Source organism: Phlebotomus papatasi, chromosome 1 (assembly GCF_024763615.1).
Source record: "Phlebotomus papatasi isolate M1 chromosome 1, Ppap_2.1, whole genome shotgun sequence".
NCBI lineage: Eukaryota > Metazoa > Arthropoda > Insecta > Diptera > Psychodidae > Phlebotomus > Phlebotomus papatasi.
In genome coordinates this window covers 22301486-22325327 of record NC_077222.1, presented here as the reverse complement: position 1 = coordinate 22325327, position 23842 = coordinate 22301486, and the positions used below count along the sequence as shown (strand labels likewise).

At 34.6% G+C, this 23842-nt stretch overlaps 4 protein-coding genes and 2 non-coding genes across 6 annotated transcripts; 3 read left to right on the top strand and 3 right to left on the bottom strand.

Annotated features, from left to right (window-relative positions):
* Nucleotides 1–99: 99 nt before the first annotated feature.
* LOC129798235 (uncharacterized oxidoreductase MSMEG_2408/MSMEI_2347-like) lies at nt 100–9635 on the bottom strand. Its single transcript, XM_055841271.1, has 3 exons — nt 9561–9635; nt 8864–9504; nt 100–1743 (listed from the first exon to the last, which is right to left on the bottom strand). The coding sequence occupies exons 1-3, from the start codon at nt 9631–9633 to the stop codon at nt 1567–1569; spliced, it is 891 nt and encodes a 296-aa protein (XP_055697246.1). The 5' UTR covers nt 9634–9635; the 3' UTR covers nt 100–1566.
* LOC129799797 (tRNA-specific adenosine deaminase 1) lies at nt 340–1500 on the bottom strand. The gene has a single exon (XM_055844016.1). The coding sequence runs from the start codon at nt 1498–1500 to the stop codon at nt 340–342; it is 1161 nt and encodes a 386-aa protein (XP_055699991.1).
* Nucleotides 9635–15102, bottom strand: LOC129798195 (origin recognition complex subunit 2). The gene is made up of 3 exons (XM_055841219.1): nt 14539–15102; nt 10241–11050; nt 9635–10185 (listed from the first exon to the last, which is right to left on the bottom strand). The coding sequence occupies exons 1-3, from the start codon at nt 14975–14977 to the stop codon at nt 9752–9754; spliced, it is 1683 nt and encodes a 560-aa protein (XP_055697194.1). The 5' UTR covers nt 14978–15102; the 3' UTR covers nt 9635–9751.
* On the top strand, nt 15103–21770 carry LOC129798230 (46 kDa FK506-binding nuclear protein). Its single transcript, XM_055841267.1, has 3 exons — nt 15103–15319; nt 15423–16258; nt 21376–21770. Exons 1-3 carry the CDS (start codon nt 15310–15312, stop codon nt 21631–21633), a joined length of 1104 nt encoding a protein of 367 aa, XP_055697242.1. The 5' UTR covers nt 15103–15309; the 3' UTR covers nt 21634–21770.
* Nucleotides 21771–21897: 127 nt separating this feature from the next.
* Nucleotides 21898–21971, top strand: Trnan-guu (transfer RNA asparagine (anticodon GUU)). Its single transcript has one exon. It is a non-coding gene; the product is annotated as a tRNA-Asn (tRNA).
* Nucleotides 21972–22185: 214 nt separating this feature from the next.
* Nucleotides 22186–22259, top strand: Trnan-guu (transfer RNA asparagine (anticodon GUU)). The gene has a single exon. It is a non-coding gene; the product is annotated as a tRNA-Asn (tRNA).
* The last annotated feature ends 1583 nt before the right edge of the window (nt 22260–23842 follow it).

Here is a 23842-nt window from a genome sequence, read left to right as displayed (position 1 = left end):
ATATTTATTTTAAAAATCGAATATTGGCTTTATAGCAATAAATTTCCTTAATTTACCCCAGAATGGCCTATGAAAAACATCTGGTAAAAAAATCCATTCTTTTTGTAAGTGCTCAAACAGTTTTATTATGCATTTTTATTATGCATTTTTATACATTTTTAATCTCATTTCTCTACCCAAACAACCACAAAAAGTAAAGCAACAACACTTGAGAAATTTCTGAGGTACATTCAGAGCACTTTGAGGCAAATTTATTTCATTTTCTTCAGCCACAAATTTAGCAGGAGTGTTGCTCCTGTTCTAGCCACACGTTGAATAGTCTTAGAGCCATTTGAAAAATTAATCTTTGCAGGTGAATTTGAGGTAATTCTCACCCTTTCTAGGCCAAACACGGAAATACTGTTCCTTTAGCCATTGTCCCACTGCCCTGTACTCCTTATCTTTCGCCTCTTGGTACAATAAATCCTGAACCGTGGCAATGGGATGTGCAAATGTAGACATGTAGTGCTCAAATAGGGACCTCTTGGCAATTAATAGCCTCGCAGCGGGTGTTTTTAGCTTCTTCTTCGTGACACCTTGACGCTTTCCTGCCACAGCCACCTCATGCGGACGGTGCCGGACACGACACCACACCACACTGGCCGGACATGGTTGACACTGCTCATGCAGGGGGTGTCTTGTAAAGGAAAACCCTGTCTTTTCCGTTGCCACGTGCACTTCCGGACAATGGAGCTTGAAGGTGTCCGAAGGGATATCTTGATGATTTGTAAAACGACCCCAGAGTGCACGTTCGGTGGCTTCTCTGTCATAAATCGCGTCTTGGGGATAAATGAGCGTGGAGAAATAAATGGGCGAGGTCAGGATATTCATCAGTAAGCCACCCTGAACACCCAATGCACACCATCTTGCCATTTTATCACTGCACGAAGCCGAAAGTGTTGCAACACCTCGACCAGGCTTCGTTCTTACACATCCCACTGCCTGATCCATAGGATCATCCACCAGACTCCCAATCAATTTGCCCCCTGTGAAGTTTTCCTGGGAAACCTTCAACTTCTTCGCCACTGGCTCAGAATCCTCCTCCTCCTTACCCAAGCTCAACGGAAAAATACTAGCATCGCCACATGGGGAATGCGTCGTGAAGAAGTGAAACCTACATCCTTTCCTCAAGGAAAACTTCCCAGATTCCTTCCCAAATTCAAAGATACTCTGTTCCCCTTCCCGCGCAAACACCATCTGTTCCATTAAATACCTCAAAAAAGCCCTCCTTGTCACAATCTCCGCATGACTATCATTGACAATGTCCCCGGATTCACTCATCTGATCAGCCCCTATACACTTTGTCCCTGTTCCCATTGCCACAACTTCCATCTTTCCCTCCAATTCCCTCACAATCCCACATAAAACTGTCCATTCGCGCTCACTTACCGGCTTCCCACTCTTCGGAAGATTCTTCTCGAAGAACTCCGCACACATCCTTGTCACTTTATTCGCTATCATTGTGCCCTGAAACTAAACCTCCCCAGAAACTCCTTAAAGCTATTAGAAAATTGCAGATGATTCTTTTTAGACGATTGTAGTTGGATCCCAGGAATATTTCTCACGATATTCCATGTTACTCAAAGCCTTCATGTCCTCTTCAGGAATGATAAAGTCCAGCGCGATGTTATCTTGGATATGCTGCTGAGAACGAGCTTTGGGAATTACTCCAATGTTCTGCTGAGTTGCCCAGCGAAGAAGCACCTGGAAACCAAAAAAAGGAGGATTTCCTGGACAATCAGCAGGAGGAATCTTTATCTTCCTCCAATTATTCATAATTATTTTGCTTTTCTTGACGGTTAATATTGAAGCAAATGGTGTAATTCTAATGTATTTCAATTGCTTGAAAAGATCGCAATAGGCTTGGAAAAATTAAGATGGCGACTGTGCAGATTCATCTTTAAAAGTTTTACAGCATTTTTTTTAAATTTATTAACAAAGCAATAACGAGAAACAGGGTATTATTGGAAAGGTCTTGAAATCCGCTACTATAGTCTTCCTACTTGTCTACATTGGACAAGTTATGTTAATAATCTAGTAGAATATGTAGAATCAGAATTTTAGCTTTCGGGATTTTGGCTTTTCGAAATTTTGATCCATTCGGTATTTCGATCCAAATTGGAATTTTGGTTTTCGGGATTTTGGCTTTTCAGGATATTGGCTTTTCGAAGTCAAGGCTTTCGGAATCTTGGCTTTTCGGAATTTTGTCTCTCGAAATTTCGACTTTCGGGATTTTGGCTTTTCGGAATATTAACTTTTCGGGATCAAGACTTTTGGGATCTTGGTTTTTCGGGATTTTGGCTTTTCGGGATCAAGGCTTTCAGGATCTTGGCTTTCCGAGATCTTGGCTCTCGGAATCTTGGCTTTTTGGGAATTTTGCTTTTCGGGATCAATGTGTTCGGGATCAAGGCTTACAGGATCTTGGCTTTCGGAGATTTTGGCTCTCGGAATTTCGACTTTCAGGATTTTGGTTTTTCGGGATCGAGGATTTCGGGATCTTGGTTTTCGGGATTTTGGCTCTCGGAATTTCGACTCTCTGGATTTTGGCTGTTTGGAATTAAAGCTTTCAGGATCTTGGCTTTCGGGACATTGGTGTTCGGAATTTCGACTTTCGGGATATTGACTTTTCGGGATTTCGTCTGGTACCGTACACACATTGCATTAAAGAAAAAATTTCAAAAATAATATTAAAAGGTAATATTGAATAAGGTTTTTATTTACGGCTACATACACTATGAGAAAAACCGTCACAATTTGGAATATTTAAGAAATTTTAACAGTTTTTCCTATCTATACGAAGAGTAAAAAATTTGCTTCAATATGCCAAATTATTATTTAGTTTGTAGAGGCCATACAGTGGACAAATAATAGTAAAGCTATAATAGTAAAACCTATAGTAATAATTAAAAGGGGTGGAAAAATGTCCGAAACATTGCGAGCCACTCGAATTTCCAAGAATGACTCCACGTAAATTTTTTTTTAAACATTTTTTGGGTAAGTATAACAGCTTAACACTAAACCTACCGACCGTTTTTGGTCGTTTTCCGATTAAATGACAACCCGCGGTAGGGTAGGATACTCAACAAATTTGTCTTGGAAAAAAGCAAAAACAAGTAAAATATAAACATTGAAAAATATATTACCTGCATATTTTAAGAAATTCATAAAGTTTGATAGCGATATTGTACTGTTTAAATATGTGTTAATTTTAAATCGGTCAATGTGACCGGATATCGGTAGGTTTAGTGTTAATATTAGATTTCAATTTGTCTATAAATCATCGTAAAATTATCTCGAGGTTGAAAATAGACCAAGAAGACTATTTTAAAGATCATCAACATTAAATTTAATTTTTAAAAAAATATACCGTTACTTTACCGATTCGGATCGATGTAGTCGAGTTTGGAATATTCAAAGACATTTCAAATAAATCTAAATTTAACCTAATCGATTGTTAATTAGGCCCTCCATGGTGGTTGAACTTTGATCTTGAATAATTTAAGAGATTATTCCGGTGAAAGAGACGAGATGTTCAGTTAGACTAACTACGAAAAGTATCCGAAAATAATTGAAAACTCTAGGGCTAATTTTCAAAAAAAAAAAATAGAAAACCTAATTTTTCACTATTTAAGGGTATAGGAAATGAACGAATAGAGAGGGGGAAAAGAAAGAGATTAGTTTCGAGATTTAATGAAATTTTACGAGGGTTATCCAAGACCGTAAGTCGATATCTCTTTCCTTTTTAATTTTATAGGTGGGTCAGACTGGAAACACGCGAAAAACAATTTATTATTTGTTTATTTGGTTTATTTACGTTATACCGATTAGCAATTCGTATTGTTCAATTTCGCACTTATTATAGAGGTATCTGTAGGAAGATTTTTTTCATCAAAACTCCGTTTTGACAAGAATTTCCAACATTTCTCACAGTGTAGAAAGCTTCAAAGAGCTTTTATACAATTTTACGATTTTTGACTCTGATGTTGCTTTTGTGTGTGTGTTTAAGAAAAGTGAGTTTATCATTTGAGCTAAGATTATTTTTCACACAAGCATTACTCTGTTAACTTGCTTTATGCTTATGAAATTATTTGCCATGAGATATTTTTTTTTGATTGTAAGCATAATCATAGATGTTTAGCAGGGAATTAAAAAAATTATTAAAAAGTTACAAAAAAAATCCAAAAGGTCAGATTTGCCCTAGTAACAAATTAAAACTCTAATAAAAATACCAACGATTCTCGAAAAATTCCAATCTTACAATTGCGGCAGCGCTTGACCAAATGCTTGACTTTTTCTTACTTCCATTGCTGATAACTCCGTTACTTATCAACCAATTTCTTATACCGTGGGCCTTACTGAGCAGTAATAAAATGAGATTTATTATAAGTTAATTAAATTGACGAAATTGATTAAATTTATTCAAGTTTCTCGCATCATTTGGAACTCTGAGTACCCGAAAGATAAATCTGGGAAAACTATTTTTTTATTTATTTAGTATCGATAAAAATTAAATTCTTGTGAATTATTACACTGAGAGAAATCCGAAAAAGTTAAAATAACATTCGGGAAATGTTTATTTTACCCTGCAGTATTGATCCGAAATCGGTGTAAATATTACCCTTTTTAGGTGTATTAGGGGTTAAAGTTACCCTTTTTCATGCTAATTTTACCCTTAAAAAGGTATAAAATTACCATTAAAAAATGCTGATATATTTTTACACCTAAAAAGTGTTAAAGTTATGAGGAAAAAAAGTTAATCATACTCTCTTTTTTCTCAGTGTACAAACTATACGAATGTCCGAACCCAGGATATTTTTTCTAAAACCTCGTTTTTTCCCTATGCTAAGACATTTTTAACCAAAAAATCGTAAAAATGCCTCGCTACATATGCCTTCAAAAAATAATTTTCTTTACCTACAGATGCTCTATTATAAAATTGCAGTATAAAATCCGATAATAAAAATATTCAAGCTTATGTGATTGATTTATCTAAAAGAAATAAAATTTTAGATAGAACAATGCACGTGGAATTACTTAAAGAAATGAATAATACGAAGCATGTGCTGCATGGGAAATAAGGTCAAGGCTGTCAAACATTACACATAAAGTGCTCTAAGCACCACTAGCGGTGATTAGACGAACTTGAAATGATCTGAAAAATTCTGATGCACAACTATGTTTAATATAATAAAAATTGAATTATTAAATTAATTAAATTAATTTTAATTAATTAATTGTATAAAAAATTAATTAATTGATTATATAATAATATAATAATAAAGCATAATACAATAATGAAATCAATTAATAAACAAATTATTTATTATTAAATTATTATTAAAAATGAAATTGATAGAAAAAATAAGATATAAAAGATAAAAAGACAAAAAGATAAAAAAAAGAACTTAAAATCTCAACATATTTTTTAGTCCATTTGTCAACCATTTTTTAAAAGTAATTTTGTAAATGTTATAATTTTTTTATTCCTCTGATATTTCTTTTGAACAAATTTCCAAAATATCTAAACCGTATTTTTTTTCAACTTTGACGAGTGGTTAAAGATTAAACAGTTCCGAATTCATTGATTTTATAACCAAAAACTGTGAAAATTTGGAAAATTTTCGCAAGTTAGAGTAAGATGGGGTTATCTGGAATCATGCCTATTTTGGAATTTTGAGATTTTCTCACTGTTTCAGATGGTCAAAGATAAAAAGAAAAACCATGAAGTACGATACTTTACATTCGAAATACTTCTTCGTTGTTTTTTTTCTTTTGCCATCTAAAACTGTTAGGAAATCTCAAAGTTCCAAATGAGACATGATTCCAAAATACCCTACATTACCCTACCAGCATTAAATTAATTCATACACTGAGAGAAATCCGAAAAAGTTAAAATAACATTCGGGAAATATTAATTTTACCCTGCAGTATTGATCCGAAATCGGTGTAAATATTATGCTTTCTAGGTGTAATAGGGGTTAAAGTTACCCTATTTTATGTTAATTTTACACTTAAAGAGATGTAAAATTAACATTAAAAAATGTTGATATATTTCTTATGTGGTTGATATATTTTTACACCTAAAAAGTGTTAAAATTATGACGAAAAAAAGTTAATCGCACCCCCGTTTTTTGTCAGTGTAGGATTTTGAACAAATTTCGTTATTAATATTTTCAACATATTTCTAGAAAATTTCGAAATCTAAAAGCGAAAAAAATTATATAATTTTTTTTTAAATTTATATTTATATATATTTTTTTTAATTTCAAAAAATAAATAAATAAAATTTCGTGGTGTAAACGCAAAATTATTTTAAAAATATATCTAGGGTAAAGTGATATAATTTCGAATGGACAATTCGCCGGTACAAATTGGACATGGCTTTTTTCTTGATAAATACAGTACAAAACTTGTTTTTAAGCACAAGGAACCAAATTATAAAAGTAAAGCATTAAAAATATACAAATAAAGATGAAGTACTAAATTTATCAAGCCAAAAAGCCCTGTCCAAATTGTACCATTGTCCAACTTGTACCACTGTCCAACTTGTACCACTTTACCCTATTTGTAAATAAAGTAAGAGTTTTCAAGATGTCACAAAAAAGTAGTGATTGTTCAATTCAAGGAAAAATTGCGGAAGGCTAATTCTCTTTATTTGGTAGTGGCATGTTATTATTTTATAGAATTTAAGGTTATATATGACTTAACCTCAAAAATAAGATAGTTTAAGAAAAATTTAGAAGTTGCATCTAACAACATTTTAATGAATTTCATTTTAGTATTTAAAAAGAAGTCAACAATATTTTCTTTTTCAGAATTATAAATATCCAGCAGCTCAGCCAGCATCTGTTAAGTTTTTAAGGTTAGAAATTAAAAGAAAAGTAAAATTGAAAAACCGAAATAATTTTTTTATTCTTTTTGTTGTGGGCGTTTAGGTATCGATTAAAGTTTCTTCTACAAAATTATTCACAAATTATATACCACGCTTTATGCCTTGAAATGAGGTTAAGTTTAGCATAACCTAAATCTGTTCTTACTGACCTATTAGAATAAGATAAAAAAAATGGTTCCTTATTTATCTTTATTATGGAGTAGACGCAGAGTCTCTTAAATGTGAATCTCTCAAATTCGTACGGCGGGGATTGATTAAAAATGTCAAATGTGAGGTTATGTTTTAAAAAAAATCGTGTTATAAATGATTGAAAATCATATTTTTCTGCTAGTCCCTCAATATTTAAAAGAAAATACGTTCCCATGAACACTTCTGAGAAAATACGGGAATTTTGATTTAAAGTGCAATTTAACCTCACATAAATTTTATTATTTTTGAAAATATTGTTCGAATTTTGGGAGGTAATAATGTCATTCATACCCAAGACACTCTATCCGGATTCAGTAAGTCGATTTTATAAAATTATACATAAATTTTAGAAACATTTGAACAGAAGGAATCTTTGATATTTTGAGGTTAGGATATGATTATTTTTGAATTGCAAAAAACTTTTTACTAAGCTTTTATCTTTACTCAACTATCAAAAATTCTTATATACAGACTACAGACCTAGAAAACAAACCAAGCATTTCTAGTTGGTACGCAACTTCTTTGATTTTTTAGGGTTAGTTTTTACATAACCTAAAAAATGCAAATTAACCTAAATTGTAAATTTTAAGTATAAAATCGATTGATGGGATGTACAACACAGGTGATAAATTTTAGTGTTAATCTGATATAGATTCAACATGATAGGGATTTTTCTAAACCCGGTTCAAGTCTTCAATAAATTTTATTTAACCCTTTAAGGACGATTGGAACACCGATGTCCCATAAAGAAAAAATTTTTTTCCCGACTACCTATAGTTATTTTTATAATGTTTGTACGTAATTGAAAAATAGAAGGTTGAAGGAATCTAGGATATTTTTTGCAAGTCTCTAGCTATTTGCTATGTAGTAAATATTTAAGCTCAAAAATGGCGAATTTTTAAATTCTCAAATTCATAATTGATTTTATTTATTTTTTATACTTCTAATATTTTTTAAGCAAAACCCTTTTGGTAATAAAAACTACAATACTCATACGTAATATTTTTCATTATTTCATTATTTTTATCCCTATCGTTCATAGAGGATAAAAATACACCGAATCAGACTCTGTTGGACTTTCCAAGGTTAGATGTAAAACTTATCATTGATTATGTTTCTCAGTTTAATTTTAATTGTTGATTTTCAGTCCGTAAAAAGTGTCTCGTCGTTAAAGGGTTAGGGTAAGTGTGCCAAATTTCGGCATAGTTGCATGCAAGCGTCAAAGTCTCAAGTTTAAAATGTAATATTTTAAATACAAATTGATTTTTTATTCTTTCTTTTGTAAGTGTTGCTTGGAACCTAACCTTGTAAAGAGTTTACCGTCTTTATTTACTCTAAAATCATTCTTAATACATTTTAAAATGAATAAAAATATAGACATAGCTTTGGTGCCCTATTTCGGCCACCTTCATTCTCATAGTTCCTTGCCCTTCAGGAATTCTTCCAATGCCTTTTTCAGATCATCTCGTTTGTCGAAGCTACAGTTTTTGTTATTCTTTTGCATTGTATAATCTCTAGAGTACGTAAAATCTAAAAGTTCATAGAAATTCGAGGAACAAAAAGGTAGCCGAAATTGCAAGCTGGCCGGAATTTGGCACACTTACCCTAAACATCAATTTTAAAGACATTCAAGGTTAAAGCTCTTAACAGGAAAAGACGGAATAGACCAGGGACTTTTAATAAACTTCAACAGCCCTCAAAAGCTTTAGCATTAAATAGCATTAAAGTTCCGGAAAGTCTTACCTGCGAGCTAGTTTTCCCCAACTTCTTGGCAATTGACTGGACAATTGGATCCAAGGTCAGGGCTCCCTTCCCTCCGCCAAACGACGAATAAGCCTGGAAGAAAATGTTCTGCTTCTGGCAGTAGTCCAGCAAGTCGTCGGGAGAATGATAGTGAGGATGCCACTCGACTTGATTGGCAGCCGGAAGAATCCCGTGAGAATTCTCCTGAAGTTCCTTCAAATGCTTCTCGAGATAGTTTGAGACGCCAATTGACCTTAAAATACCCTTCTTTTGCGCACTAACGAGACCCTTCCATGCAATATCTCGGTACTTTGGATGTTCCGGACTTTGCATGGGAATCCCCTTAGCAGCTGGCCAGTGAATCAAGTACAGATCAATGTAATCGAGCTGTAGTTTGTTCAGAGAAGCCTCAATGGTCTTCACCACGAAATCCTCGTCCCTTGCTTCAGGGATAAACTTGGACACAATAAAAACGTCCTCCCGGGAGAGATTGTGCTTGGGCAGGAGAACTTTCAGAGCATCTCCAATTTCTTTCTCATTCCTGTAAACTGTTGCTGTGTCTATCAGGCGATACCCCGAAGAAAAGGCATAGTCAAGGGCATTGTGAACTTCTCTAGCATCGGTGATAAGGTACGTTCCTACTGGAAGGTGCTAGGATGAGAAACTTCTTCCCGGGGCTAAATTTAAGGACACTTACAACCAATCAAGGGAATCTGATACCCAGAATTTAGGAGGACTTTTTTACCAGCTGCCACACTCAAACCACTCATATTTCACGCAAAGATTGTATTTTACTGAAGATTGTCCGGCAAATGACGGAGTAAACAAAAAAGAATCAGCCCACCCGGAAGTGACGTTTAATCTTCCCCAAAAGCTTGACAGTCAAATTCAAATTTGATTTTCTTGCTGAAACTGCTGCAACAGACTTCCCTCAATGGGAATACTGAGATACTCTCCTCCATCGATGCCCTGCTTCATCTTCACCACTTTGTGATCCAGCAACTCCGTCAGTTGAGCCCTGAGCGCCAGATCGGAACTCACAAGGAAAGCCTCACGACTGGAACTGTAGAGATCTTTGAACTGCATTCCCGGATAGTTGGAATTCCCGCGATTTTCCAGCTGCTTCTTGACAATCAGCATGAAGACACCCTTGGCATTGGTGGTCAGGGACTGAAAGACACTCTTCAGCGAAGACAGGGCCAGAGCTCCGGAGTTTTGGATCATCAGGGAGTTCTCAAAAGCCGTTTCTTCAGCATAGGGAAGCATTGAGGTGACATCCCACCAAGTAAAGTTGTAATTGCTCAGTTTGGAGTGATCCCACACTGAAAAGATACAGAATGAGATTTGACCGGCTGACAAAGACCATCCAGAACTTACGCAGAGCCGTGTTAATATGGTCTATCGAGGCGATAAGATGAATCTTTGGAATCTTAGCCAACTGGCTTAGAACACTCTGAGCTTTGCCATTTCTCAGCATCGCTCCTTCGAGATTGTGGACAATGAGGAAGAGATGTCCCTCCTCAATCTCCACCATCTCCTTCTCAATCACCTGAACAGCCTCATGAGGACAACTGGGAAGGGAATCAAGTTCCAGAATCTCGCAAATACTGCTTAGAATATCCTTAACTGTCAAACTAGGAAAAAATCCATTGACAACAAGAACCTGCTGATCCTGAAGCACATCCCGATGGAATTCATTCATGAGGTTCCTCTTGGATCCCAATCCATACAGCAGAAGATTGAATCCCTCACTGAGGATAAACAGCCACTTCCTAAAGAAGGTTTTGTAGTCATTCTGAAGCTCTCTAATGGCATTCTCATGTTCCTCCGGAAGCTCCACAGCCCTCAAGAGCTTCGTCATCTCAGCATGAGGAAGCCGTGGAGTCTTCAAACGTTCCAGAGTGTGGTCAGATGTAAGAGATTTCCCTTTGGCTGAGTGACTGCTGAAGTAATTGTCACTCTTGAGGCAGTACTGAGCTTCAGCCTTTGGTCTGAGATTGCGTCTCCGGGTAGATGGAGTAATAGGAGCTGTAAGGGTTGGAGCAACTTTCCTGACCATCCTTCTTTTGGGAGTCTTTGGCTCGTTCTCTTCCTCTGATTCCAAACTACTCGATTCTGAGCTAGTTTCCTCAGAGGATTCTTCACTTTCCGAATACTCCGACGAGCTCTCGATGATCCTGTTTAGACCTGCGGGAAATTTAGAAAAAAAATCCATGGATACTGCGTGCCATGACCAGGAGTCGAACCTGGGCTTTCTCGGCCACAACGAGATGTCCTAACCACTAGACGATCACGGCCGGATGTATCACATTGATCAGCATGGAATTTATGGACCAGAAACCGGATTAAGTAGAGCACATCCCAAGTAACATTTTTTTTAATTCGTAAAAAAAAATCACTGATTTTTTTTGTACTTTACGATTCCCTTTTAGCCAAGGGGTAACTCATATTGAGAAACCCTTATCAATTGTCCGAGAAACGCTTCGTGAAACCCAAGAAATCTAAGATTTGCATCGAGAAACTCACTTTTGCCTCGCGAAATCCGAGATACCAGAAACCCTTGTCAGAAAAAATGGAAATGAGTTAGGGTAAATTTAACTAATACAAAACCTGCTCCAAATGGAAAGTTTTCGCTACTCCAAATGGAAACGTCATGGTTTTCATGTTAAATACAGTACTAAATTACTATTTATGTATTTAGTTTCATTATTTAGTTAATTTTGCTCCAAATAAAGCGAAAATCTATTCCATTTATTTGCAAATAGAAATGTTTCTAAAATAATTTCGCGTGTCAGACAACGAAATTTTATAAAATCTAAATAAATAAAAAAAATATACATAAAAAATAAAAGAATTTTTTTTTTCTACTTTTAAACTTCGAAATTTTCTAGAAATTATGTTAAATTTTAATAATGAAAATTGTTCAATATGCTATGAATTATTAATTGCTGGTAACTTGCGAAATTTTTACAAATATGACTGTTTTATGGTTATAAAATCAACGAAATCGGAACTGTTTAGGGTAAATTAAGCTAATTCAAAACCTGCTCCAAATGGAAATTTTTCGCTACTCCAAATGGAAACGTCACTTTTCATGATAACTACAGTACTAAAATACTATATTTATATATTTTCTATACGTCAGTTTCATTATTTAGTTAATTTTGCTCCCAATAAAGCGAAAATCAATTCATATTCACAAATTTTAATTTGTTAATTTCTCAGAAAAATTAAAAGTGTACCTTTTCACCATCGAATTTTTCATCGATTGACCATGTTTTCCAATGAAAAACACAATGAGGTGACTGTTATTTATTCGTTTTCTTTAACATTTATGTCATATTTCTGGCTAATTTTAGTTAAATTAAGTGCTAATATTTATTGTTAACGGTACGTGAAGTTTTCAAATGAAATAATTACTTATTTCGTGAACAAAAAAGTTTTTTCTGAAGTGTCTGCAAATGCTTCAATAGGAAACCCCGAAAATATAATTTTTTGGAGAGATTTTCTGATTGTTTTAGATGGGAAAGGAGAAAAGACCAGGAATAAGAACAAATCCTGCAAACAGGAGCAACTCCACGAGTTTTTGGAAGCCTTTCGTTGCGGTTTCACTTACACTCTTTGTCTCCAATTAGAAACTTTCCCTTGTCTCCAATTGGATTAATATCTTTCCAATAGAAGCATTTTACGCTCGCGTATTTTTCATGTATTTAAGAAGTTTTCAAATTATATCTAATGAATTTTCACTAAATTTTCACATTCTGGAAGAGTCAAGGAGCAAATTTATGTAATTCTCTTCAGAAAAAATATGAACTTAATGTGTTGAATCTTCTGTCAAAGTTAAAGCGTCGGGAAATGGTTTTGAATTAGGACATTTACCCTAAGCAAATCAATATTCATTTGATGTTAATAAGTTCCGAAATATTAAAATATTTATCAGCCTGGTACAACAATTTTTATGAATTATAAATCGGTCTCCTCTAATATTACTTTTTAGGCTTTGTAAGCAAAAGTAGTAAAAATAACGAATGAGACTTATAAAGGATTATCTTAAAGAGATTCTTGATTAAACCCTTTGACTTAGATTTTACGTGATTTCGAATAATGTTGAAGTTAGTTTTTAGTCTTTTTAGTCAGGGTTTTTCTTTATTTCTTATTTTTTGATTTATGCATTTCTTATCAGTTTTTATTTATGTATTTCTTATTTACACGCCATTCACCTCGACATTAAAATTGTTGCCTATTTTTGATGGTTAAGTAATTATATCTTCGATTCTACAAAACTGATTTGTTTGTCCATAAAACAAAAATTAAAGGTTCTAAAATGGTCGAAAATATGTAAAATTATAGTAAAGTTTTAAGAACTAGCAGAAAAACGCATGCAGTTGCGTAAGCGCCTGGAATATCTGATTTTTTTTTTGTCCATTTCAAATTGATAAATCTTATACAGAATAGAATAAAATGTAGAATAGAATAGAATATTTATTTTTAAACATAAAATAGGGTTCATCCCTCTTACAATTGTTATAGAGAAAAAAATTAAAAGAAAAATAACAAAAGACGATAAAGAGGTTAAAAGAAAAATACAAGAGACAGAAAAAAGAAAAAATGATGTTTCCTTAAGATTCATTTAGCTTGGACGCGAAAAAATTGCCGAATCCCATCCGCGGACCTACGCATGTCACTGGGAATTGCGTTTACAAAAAGTGAGTGGTACAGACAATCACTCCTGACCTTTGAGTCCCCGAACCCTGGCCGAACCCCCCTCACCAGAAGACTCGCTATGTACTCAGGACACTCAAAAATTAACAAATGTAACAAAAATAGCGCAGTTTAAATAAGATATAAGGTCATACCGCCATATGTGAGATTCACAAAGGAATATGGGAGAAATATGAAGTGTTTGAAGGTAGCGTATGTGCGAACGGGGAAAGCCTACCCCTACATGTGTTTAGTTGGGCACTTTTCTGCATTGGGAAGAAAAATTCGATAAAACTATTCAAATTTGAAAGAAAATTACGGATTTAAATGTCTGGATAAAAATTTGGATAGAAACAAAGTAGAAACAAGGAAATATGCATGGAAACGGAGAAACACAACTACAAACGCGAGAAACACGACTGGAAACGGGGAAACACAACTAGAAACGAGGAAACATGGTTAGAAACGAAGAAACATAACTGGAAACATGAGAAACATGCTGGAAACGAGGAAACACACCAAGAAATGAGAGAAACACAATTTTTTAGCGATAGAAACAGAAACGGAGAAACATTCCTCGTGTTTCTGGAAACGAGAAACGCAAGCCAATTTCTTTTCTTATGAGTAACCCCTCGGTTCCCCGCGCCCCATGATTTTTTTTCTTTTCAAAAAAATCATCTATTTATCTGTATGAAACTAATTCCAAAATATGAACAATCTATTTCAAGTATTTCTGGTACATTGACTGAATTGGTTAAGTTATTTTTTCTAATCCTTTTTTGTACTTAATCACAAATTAGAAGGTTGTAGCATAACAAGTTATATTTTTTGTAAATCTCCTTTTCATAATTTTATATTGATTTATACCTAACTACGTTCCGATTATTTTTTATTATTTTTTTAAGCCAATTAAAAAATATTTTAAATAATTCAGTTCTTTAAAATTTATGCTGCTTGGGTATACTTTCACTTACGTTTCTTCACTTTCGCTCGAATATGCTGCGGTGTCTTTCCCAGCTGTGTCTCTTTTCCTATGGTACTCCTTCTGCCCGTTCCTGGGGTCTTGGGTGCATCTGTGTTTGAGGATTTGGGTGTCCTGGGAGATCCTACAGCACTAGCTGCCATCAGGGACAGAGCATTCCTCTTTTTTGGCGTCTTGAAGGTGTAAATGTTGCCTCCTGCCACATCCTCTTCTTCGTCAAAGAGCTCACTAGCCTTGACTGCATGCTCCGGGGATTCCAGACACAACACCGAGATGTCACAGTCCTCAACAATTGATTCCTTGGAATACCCCGAGCGATCGGTTTCTGAGGAAGTCCCATCGGGAAAGTACTTTTTATTTGGTCTTCGGGGTCTCTGAGACCGGCGAATTGGAGTTCCCTCTGAATTGCTGCTACTTGTGTCACTGGGCATGGCTGACAGGGCTCTGGGAATCGTTGCTGGGAATCCGAGATAGATACAGAAACCACAGAGAGGTTCCGGAGATCAAATACGCGTTTGAGGTTATGGATCAGCTGTTTGGCGCGAAAATTTGACTGTCACGCTGCCCATTGTCAGTTTTAGGTCATTTTTCCGCCATTCTGGAATTTTTGGGTTCATTTCATTCCTGAACACGCCGTGTTGAAGACGCGTTTTTACTCTGATTTTTCCTGTGAAAAAACTCAAAAATTTAATTGTAAATTGACAAAAGACGTACTACAAGTTGTTCCCTAGTCCTACTACGATAGTCAGAAGTAATCATCAAGATGGTTTTCGGTGAGTATCATTGAGAAAATTGGGGATTTCTGTGGGCATCACCACGTGGGCTATCCGGCATTTGGTGAGGGGATTTTTCTGAATTTCACAATTTTCCGCACAGGCCTTGTCCTCACGCCAAATAAAAAGTACTCCCAGACAGTGGAGAAGGACTATCAACTGTCAAATGCCGCCCTGGATCTACGGACATGTGGCCAGGAAGGGACACAGCTCACGCTGACAGTTGATAAGAACACAGTCGTCCTCTGCACCCTCAGCAAAGACCATCCACAGCATCCACTTGACCTGCAATTCTCTGAGGGCACGAAGATTGCATTCTGCACCATTGGCTCAGGAACCATTCATCTCACCGGCTACATGCTTCCTGACAGTGATTTCATGGGACAGGATGATGAAGCGGAAGGTGAAGAATCTGAGGATGTTTCCGATGATGAAGACCTTCGAGCGCCACCTTTGGTTCCAATTGAAATGGACAAGAATACGAAACTCGTGATTAAACAATCCAAGAAGAAGGACGAGGAAGACAGCGACGATGATGATGACGATGACGATGATGAAGACGACGACGACGACGATGATGATGACGATGACGATGATGAGGACATGGAATTGGAGATGGATAATGAAGATGACGATGACGAAGAGTCAGATGACGATGAGAAGGAGGAAGAGGTAGTTCAGCCGAAGAAAAAACAGAAAGTTGAGCCCAAACAAAATGGATTTGAGAACGGCGTGGTCACGAAGAAAGAGCTGAAGCAGCAGAAGAAGAAAGAGCAAAAAGAGAATCAGCAAAAGAGCCAGGAGAAACAGCAGAATCAGCAAAAGAACCAGGAGAAGCAGCAGAAGGGCGGCAAGAAGCAAACTCTGCAGGGTGGTGTGATGATTGAGGATCTCAAAGTCGGCGACGGACCAGAAGCCAAGACAAACAAGAAAGTCGCGGTAAGTTCAATTAAACGCTAAAATAAACGATGCAACAATTTTATTTGCGATTTTGTAGTTCGAAAGGGTTTATCAGTTTGCAAAAAAAATCCCCTTTACCTTCTCCATCTTGTCCTTTGATGTCTTTAGAGAAATCCCAATTCCTTATGGCTCCGGCACACCTTTTAAATCAGGAAAATTTGATGAAATCGAAATTCGAAACCATGTTTTGCATATGACTATCTCATTCTTTCGCATATCAAATTCGATTGAGCTAAATTTAATTTGGAGTGATGTTTAAGAGAAAAAGAAGAGTGCGAGAGAATGAGATAGACATATGCAAAACATGTGAGAAAGAAGGGGATCCGAAATTCGACTTCATGAAATTTTCTTGATTTAAAAGGTGTGCCCGAGCCATTAGAATAATTTTTGGCTTCGTTTTGTGTCTATTTCATTTATTTTAATCAAAAGAAAAATTTTAAAAAAAATGAGTGAATTTATGTTCATCATGACATAACCTACAAAGCTTTTACTCATCAGCTTTAATTTCCTAATTTTCGACCCAAAAGCTAATTTCAAAACAAATTTAGGAATTTCCAAGTAAAATAAAATCATTTTGTTGTATTTTTGGGAAATTAGGGTAGGGTAAAGTGGTACAAGTTGGACAGTGGTACAAGTTGGACAATGGTACAATTTGGACAGGGCTTTTTGTCTTGATAAATTTAATACTTCATTTTTATTTGTATATTTTTAATGCTTTAGTTTTGTAATTTGGTTCCTTGTGCTTAAAAACAAATTTTGTATTGTATTTATCAAGAAAAAAACCATGTCCAACTTGTACCGGCGAATTGTCCAACTTATAACACTAATTCCAAATTATATCACTTTACCCTAAGTGTGCCAAATTCCGGCCAGATTGCAATTTCGGCCACATTTTTTGTTCCTCGAATTTCCATGAACCTTTAAATTTTACGTACTCTAGAGATTATACAATGCAAAAGAATAACAAAAAGTGTAGCTTCGACAAACGAAATTACGTGAAAAATATATTGGATGAATTCCCGAAGGGCAAGGAACTATGAAAATGAAGGTGGCCGAAGTAGGGCACCAAAGCTATGTCTATATTTTTATTAATTTTAAAGTGTATTAAGAATGATTTTAGGGTAAATAAGGACGGTAAACTCTTTACAAGGTTCCAACCAACACTCTTTCAGAAGAAAGAATTTGGCACACTTAGGGTAAGTGTGCCAAATTTCGGCATAGTTGCATGCAAGCGTCAAAGTCTCAAGTTTGAAATGAATTATTTTAAATACAAATTGTTTTTTTATTCTTTCTTTTGTAAGAGTGTTGCTTGGAACCTTGTAAAGAGTTTAACGTCTATATTTACTCTAAAATCATTCTTAATACATTTTAAAATTAATAAAAATGTAGACATAGCTTTGGTGCTTTATTTCGGCCATCTTCATTCTCATAGTTTCTTGCGTTTCGGAAATTCTTTCAATATCTTTTTCACGTCATCTCGTTTGCCGAAGCTACAGTTTTTGTTATTCTTTTGCATTGTATAATCTCTAGAGTACGTAAAATCTAAAAGTTAATGGAAATTCGAGAAAAAAAAGGTGGTCGAAATTGCAAGCTGGCCGGAATTTGGCACACTTACCCTACCCTAAACAATTTTTTTTCACCAAAATAATCTTTGTGCATTTCTTATGCAAAAATATATTCTCCGAGGTCTGTTGTATCTAGCAAGGCGTATCTTTACTAAAATTTTATTAAACCCAAAGTGGCATTTTACTCCAATTTTAAGTTTAGAGCTTCAGAGTAAGAATTCTATTCAATATTATGCTAAAGTGGTAACACGAATTGCACAAATGTATAGAGAATTTAATTAGCTTTCGTTTAGTGGGAAAAAAACAGTTGAAAACTTTCAGGAATTTTCAGATTTCTGGAGGAACCAGAAGAAATCTTCTGACTAACTTTTGTATATTGGGTGATCTTGACAAGATACAAAAGAAAATCTCAGAAGATCTGTGATTTCCTTGAGGAACCAGGAGAAATCTTCTTACTAACTTGGGTATTTTGGGTGTTCTTGACAAGATACAGAAGAAAATCTCAGAAAATTTGTGATTTCCTGGAGGAATCAGGAGAAATCTGACTAACTTTCGTATATTGGGTGTTCTTGACAAGATACAGAAGAAAATCTCAAAAGATCTGTGATTTCTGGAGGACCCAGTAGAAATCTTCTGACTAATGTGGGTATTTTTGGTGTTCTTGACAAGATACAGAAGAAAATCCCAGAATATCTGTGATTTGCTGGAGGAACCAGTAGAAATCTTCTGACTAACGTGGGTATATTGGGTGTTCTTGACAAAATACAGAAGAAAATCTCAGAAGATTTGTGATTTCTGGAGGACCCAGTAGAAATCTTCTGACTAATGTGGGTATTTTTGGTGTTCTTGACAAGATACAGAAGAAAATCCCAGAATATCTGTGATTTGCTGGAGGAACCAGTAGAAATCTTCTGACTAACGTGGGTATTTTGGGTGTTCTTGACAAGATACAGAAGAAAATCCCAGAATATCTGTGATTTGCTGGAGGAACCAGTAGAAATCTTCTGACTAACGTGGGTATTTTGGGTGTTCTTGACAAGATACAGAAGAAAATCTCAGAAGATCTGTGACTTCCTGGAGGAATCAGTAGAAATCTTCTGACTATAACGTGGGTATTTTGGGTGTTCTTGACAAAATACAAAACAAAATCCCAGAAGATGTGAGATTTTCTGAGAAGAATTGGGCTAGATATACAGCAGAATCTCTGGTCCTGTCTACGATGATATTCTGAGATATCTTCCTGTTCATAAACATGCTAATTCCAAGAGTTTTTCGATGTTTGACTAGAATCGTATTTTAATAATTTGTAATATTGAAGTCGTTTTGTTCAGTGTGTAGGCGAATATTGAAATAATGGTTTCAATATTCTCTTCAATATTAAATGTTAACATTTTATGAGTTTTGTCACAATTCGAAAAAATCGTTAAAAAAAAACATGAAAATGTTAAAATAATGATTAAAAATTAAGTAATATAAGACCTAGAATTGTTGTAAAATGGTACTGTGGAGAAAAATAAGGTGAAAATTCACGTTACGCCTTGTTTTTCTTTTTCAAATTCCTGTTGGAATTTTACGTAAAATTTACTTGAATTTGAAAATTTTTCAGGAAAACATATTGATATGAGTTCTAAAATCCTTGCGAAATTGCTAGGAAAAAGGAAATGCTATGGAAATTGGCTTTTTGCTACGAAAATCTGTAAAAATTCACCTTGGTATTTTTTGTCAATTTTCAGAAAATATAAAAATGACAAAAAAAAAGAGAAAATATTTAATGGAAAATTTATTTATGAGTCCTAGAAATGTTTTTGAAGTCTTACAGAACGAAAAAATACTTTTTTGTTGATAATATCAGCGCTGGCATTTTATGGCAGTTTGGTATTTTACGTGATTTTTCGGCTCGGGTTTTAAAGTGTTAAGGTTCATTCTTTAAGTAGGCCTTAAGAACTTTAGAAAATTTGAGGTTATATCTAGCTTAACCTCAAAATTTTCACACTAGCGAAATAATTGTGATACTTTGAGAGCCTGAGAGAGAAAATCGTTACAGTAGGCTACGCATAAAAGATCTTCATTAAAATAAAAGAATCTTTCTCAGTGATTCATATAGCAACTTAAATGGTTTGAATATTAGCTAAAAGTGAAATAATGGCGGTTTTCCTGCAGATAATCGCTTTTGTTCAGTTTATTAAATTTTCCCTTGAGTGCATTACATTATAAAGAAGTACAATTTCTGGACAAATTTAAAATTAAAACTTGTTAGGGATATTATAAGAATGAATTACAATGGTAGTTAAAATTAAAGATTTTGAGCTGGAACACACACCAATTAGTAAAAACAAATGATTACCTTGGAAAACTGCCGGAAAATCGGTTCTAGGCAGGTGCGATATTCTCGATGTACGAGAGTTAAAACATATTATCCACATGGAAATTTTTTACCTGGTCTGATGAGGTTCCATTGCACCTCGGGCCATAAAAGCTAAAATGGTAACGAATGTATTGTCAGTTACCTTACCGTGTAAGGCCCCAAATAGACTCAGGCTGATCCTCGAGCATATAGCGTATAAAATTTAGTAGTAAAGGATTAGGTAAAAGAAATTTATGCAAAGGATTTCTAATCGATGATCGTAAGCCTTCGTTGTATGACAATTTGGGATAAATCTTTACTACAAATTTTTTCTACAAAAAATATTCTGGAGGATCAGCCTGAGTCTATTTGGGCCCTAAGGTTTAACGCAAGCCTGAAACATTTCCATGGATTGATTTCTCAGCCTTTTTTCTGTGACAATATCAGTCAGTTTAAATATTTTGATTCGTGTCTCAGCTTATTGATTTTTTGTGTATAATTTTCTTTTTCAGTTTTCTTTATTTTTTTTATATTTTTCGTTGTTTTAAGACTTCGATGTCACAATAGTTTTCCAGCTAAAAAAGATGATAGATTCAATTCTGAAACCAAATATCATTAAGATCTGTCAAATAGATCAAATGTCTAGGAATCGTGAAATCCAAGACACAAACCGTGTTGATTTCTAGATTTCAAATTCTAGAACTAAGATTTCAGAGGCTAAATTTCTTGTTTTCCTAAAATGATTCCCAAAAACCTTTCACAAATTCCCAAAATTCAAATTAATCAAAATTTTATAGGGGAAAGTACTCTCCCTTCGAACGTTCATGCCTTCGAATAATGTGAATTTTCTTTTAGTTTTCCAAAGAGATTTACACATTTCTATTAATCCGGATTATCATCAATTGTTGATAATTCTGTGATAATTTAGTGAAAATCTCTTACGAAAAACAAAAGAAATTCACATTATTCGAAGGCATGAACGTTCGAAGGGAGAGCACTTTCCCCTATTGATGGCGCTCTTGTAAGTTCCCTTTTCCAATACCTTTTATTTGAGCCCAAGATCATTCAAATCTGGCAACAATTCATTCAAAAATTTAGATTCTGTCAATTAAAAATCGCAAAATCAATTTAGCTACGATTTTTGTGATTTTTGTTGCAGAAGCTCAATTTTGATAATTTCTCCGCAGGTTTACTACGAAGGCCGCCTCAAGTCCAACAATAAAGTCTTCGACTCGTGCAAAAGTGGCAATGGCTTCAAATTCAACCTTGGTCGAGGCGAAGTGATCCGTGGCTGGGATATTGGAGTTGCGGGAATGAAGGTTGGTAGCAAGAGGAGGATCACATGCCCACCACAAATGGCTTACGGCAGCAAGGGATCTCCTCCAGTCATTCCACCCAATTCGACATTGGTGTTTGAGGTGGAGCTGAGGCATGTTAAGAACTAGATTTCCGCTACTCTTCCACAATTTTTTTTAATTTCTCTTTAAAAAACCGCCTGAAAAACTTTTAAAAATAAATCCGAAAATGAATTCTTTTTATTGAACTGTATTGAATATTAATAAAACCTTGAAGTAAGTCGGAATTTGGTGTTTTATTAAATTTAGCAGTGTTGGTACATTTTGCTTGGAGGATTTGATTAGTCAGTGAGAATTTCGAGAGATTAGAGAGGCCTCTAGGATGAATTGGAACTTAACAAAGGCGAGATCCAAGCCTCCGTGGCGCAATTGGCTAGCGCGTTCGGCTGTTAACCGAAAGGTTGGTGGTTCGAGCCCACCCGGGGGCGTAATATTTTTTTATAACGCGTTTTTCATTTCATGTTTATTAAAATCTTTCAAAATGTTTTTTTTTCTGAATATTCAATTAAAAATATAATAAAAACATGGTTTTTTTTCAATATTAACATAAATATTTTATATAAAAATGTTCTGTCTCATTCACTCTTTAGAATATATATAAAGGAGTAAGTGAGATGGGAACTGAAATTCGCATGTTTACAGGCCTCCGTGGCGCAATTGGCTAGCGCGTTCGGCTGTTAACCGAAAGGTTGGTGGTTCGAGCCCACCCGGGGGCGTGTTTTTTTGCTTTATAAAAAAACGTAAAATACTTTATAAAACGTTTCATATTTTATGAAATAAAAAATAAGCGATAAACCTCGATTTTTTAAATAAAAATTATATGTCTAAGCCTAGAATTGAAACAGGAAAATAATGTAAAACACGTCTGAAATTCACTAGTTGAGGTCCAGTATATTATAAATTATGTAATTAATCTTAAAAAATATTTCAAAATAAATATAATTTTTCCTTAATCTAAAATTAATTTATAACACTAAAATTATTCTTCCTAAATAAATTAAACTGTATTTAATAAAATATAGTCGTTTATTTGAATCGTTTTAATTTTGTAGAGTCGAAGGGGGGACACCTTTTCGACACGGACCCCTATTGACACTTTTGTTTATTGCATCCAATAAAATCAAATAAACGTTTTTTCATTAATATGCGCTTTTCGATAAGGATAAATGTTCGAATTTCGTATTCCAAATGGTACAGAATAAGATATCAAAAGGCCTGACACGAGTTCTTAAAGAGTGTCAATAGGTGTTCCTTTCACTCTATTTCCTATTTTCTTCTCAAAAACTTTCTAAACAAAACAGAGAGCCTTAGATATTCGGATGACAGCTGTCAAATTCACAACAAACCCATAAAAAATCACCTGTTTCATATGGCTTTTTATCTATCATTTTCTGTCCCAATCAACCGAATACCAGAAGGAAATGTACTTTAGAAATCTTAATTTTTAAAATTTATAAATTTTCGCAAGTGCGTGGCTTAATTTCATATGTGAATCGGATATTCTTAAACTTTTCTTTATAACTTTGAAATTACTTAACATAACATACTTTAATTAAGGTAAGTTTATTATTTTTACTCAAGTCTCCTAAATTCGAATGCTCGGGGGGTATTTTTGACATTTCTCACCTCCCAAATTCGAACGATTTTTTCAAAACTAACGAAATTTGTGTGAGATTAAATTGTACTTTGAATCAAATTATCGTACTTTCTCGCAAGTTTTAATGGTAACATACTTCCTTTTCATTTTATACATACATACATTTTATACATTCAGGAAGAAGCACATATATATGATTTTCATTCACCTAGAATACGAACTTTGTAATATAACCTCACAATTGACATTTTGAATCCAAACGGCGTTCGAATTTGAGAGATTCAGATTTGAGAGACTCTACTGTAAATCATATTTTAAAATCCATGTTATTTTAAACGAGGAGAAGAACATTTACATGGTTGCCATAAAAAAAATAAGCCACGCCGTTTTCAATGTTTGCTGTAATTTAAAATAATTACTTTTGTTTCTATTGCAAATTTCTTAGTTTTATTGCTGGAACTCAACAGAGAAAGATTACTTTACTGCTCTTTAGAATGTGCTCTTGGAATTTCCGACAAATCTCAATCGGTCATAAACCGGTAATGAATTGGTTATGAACCGATAAGTAACTTTTGTCTGAAAATTAATTCTATTACTTCTTAATTATTCTGGGAGATCTTTTAAATGATTTTTGAGAATGGGTTCAAATCGGTTGAGAACCTGTTGTTAACCGTAAATATTGCGAAAGTACTTTTGAGGTTA

Excerpts from the sequence above, each read along its gene's own strand:
- LOC129798230 (XM_055841267.1), top strand. Across the intron at positions 16,259-21,375 it reads AGACAAACAAGAAAGTCGCG|GTTTACTACGAAGGCCGCCT; the intron begins GTAAGTTCAATT and ends ATTTCTCCGCAG.
- LOC129798195 (XM_055841219.1), bottom strand. The coding sequence starts at position 14,977 with ATGCCCAGTGACACAAGTAGCAGCAATTCAGAGGGAACTCCAATTCGC. Across the intron at positions 11,051-14,538 it reads TCGAGCGAAAGTGAAGAAAC|GTCTAAACAGGATCATCGAG; the intron begins GTAAGTGAAAGT and ends AATTTCCCGCAG. Across the intron at positions 10,186-10,240 it reads CCATATTAACACGGCTCTGC|TGTGGGATCACTCCAAACTG; the intron begins GTAAGTTCTGGA and ends GTATCTTTTCAG.
- LOC129799797 (XM_055844016.1), bottom strand. The coding sequence starts at position 1,500 with ATGATAGCGAATAAAGTGACAAGGATGTGTGCGGAGTTCTTCGAGAAG.
- LOC129798235 (XM_055841271.1), bottom strand. The coding sequence starts at position 9,633 with ATGAGTGGTTTGAGTGTGGCAGCTGGTAAAAAAGTCCTCCTAAATTCT. Across the intron at positions 9,505-9,560 it reads TCAGATTCCCTTGATTGGTT|TAGGAACGTACCTTATCACC; the intron begins GTAAGTGTCCTT and ends AGCACCTTCCAG. Across the intron at positions 1,744-8,863 it reads TGGGGAAAACTAGCTCGCAG|GTGCTTCTTCGCTGGGCAAC; the intron begins GTAAGACTTTCC and ends TTTGGTTTCCAG.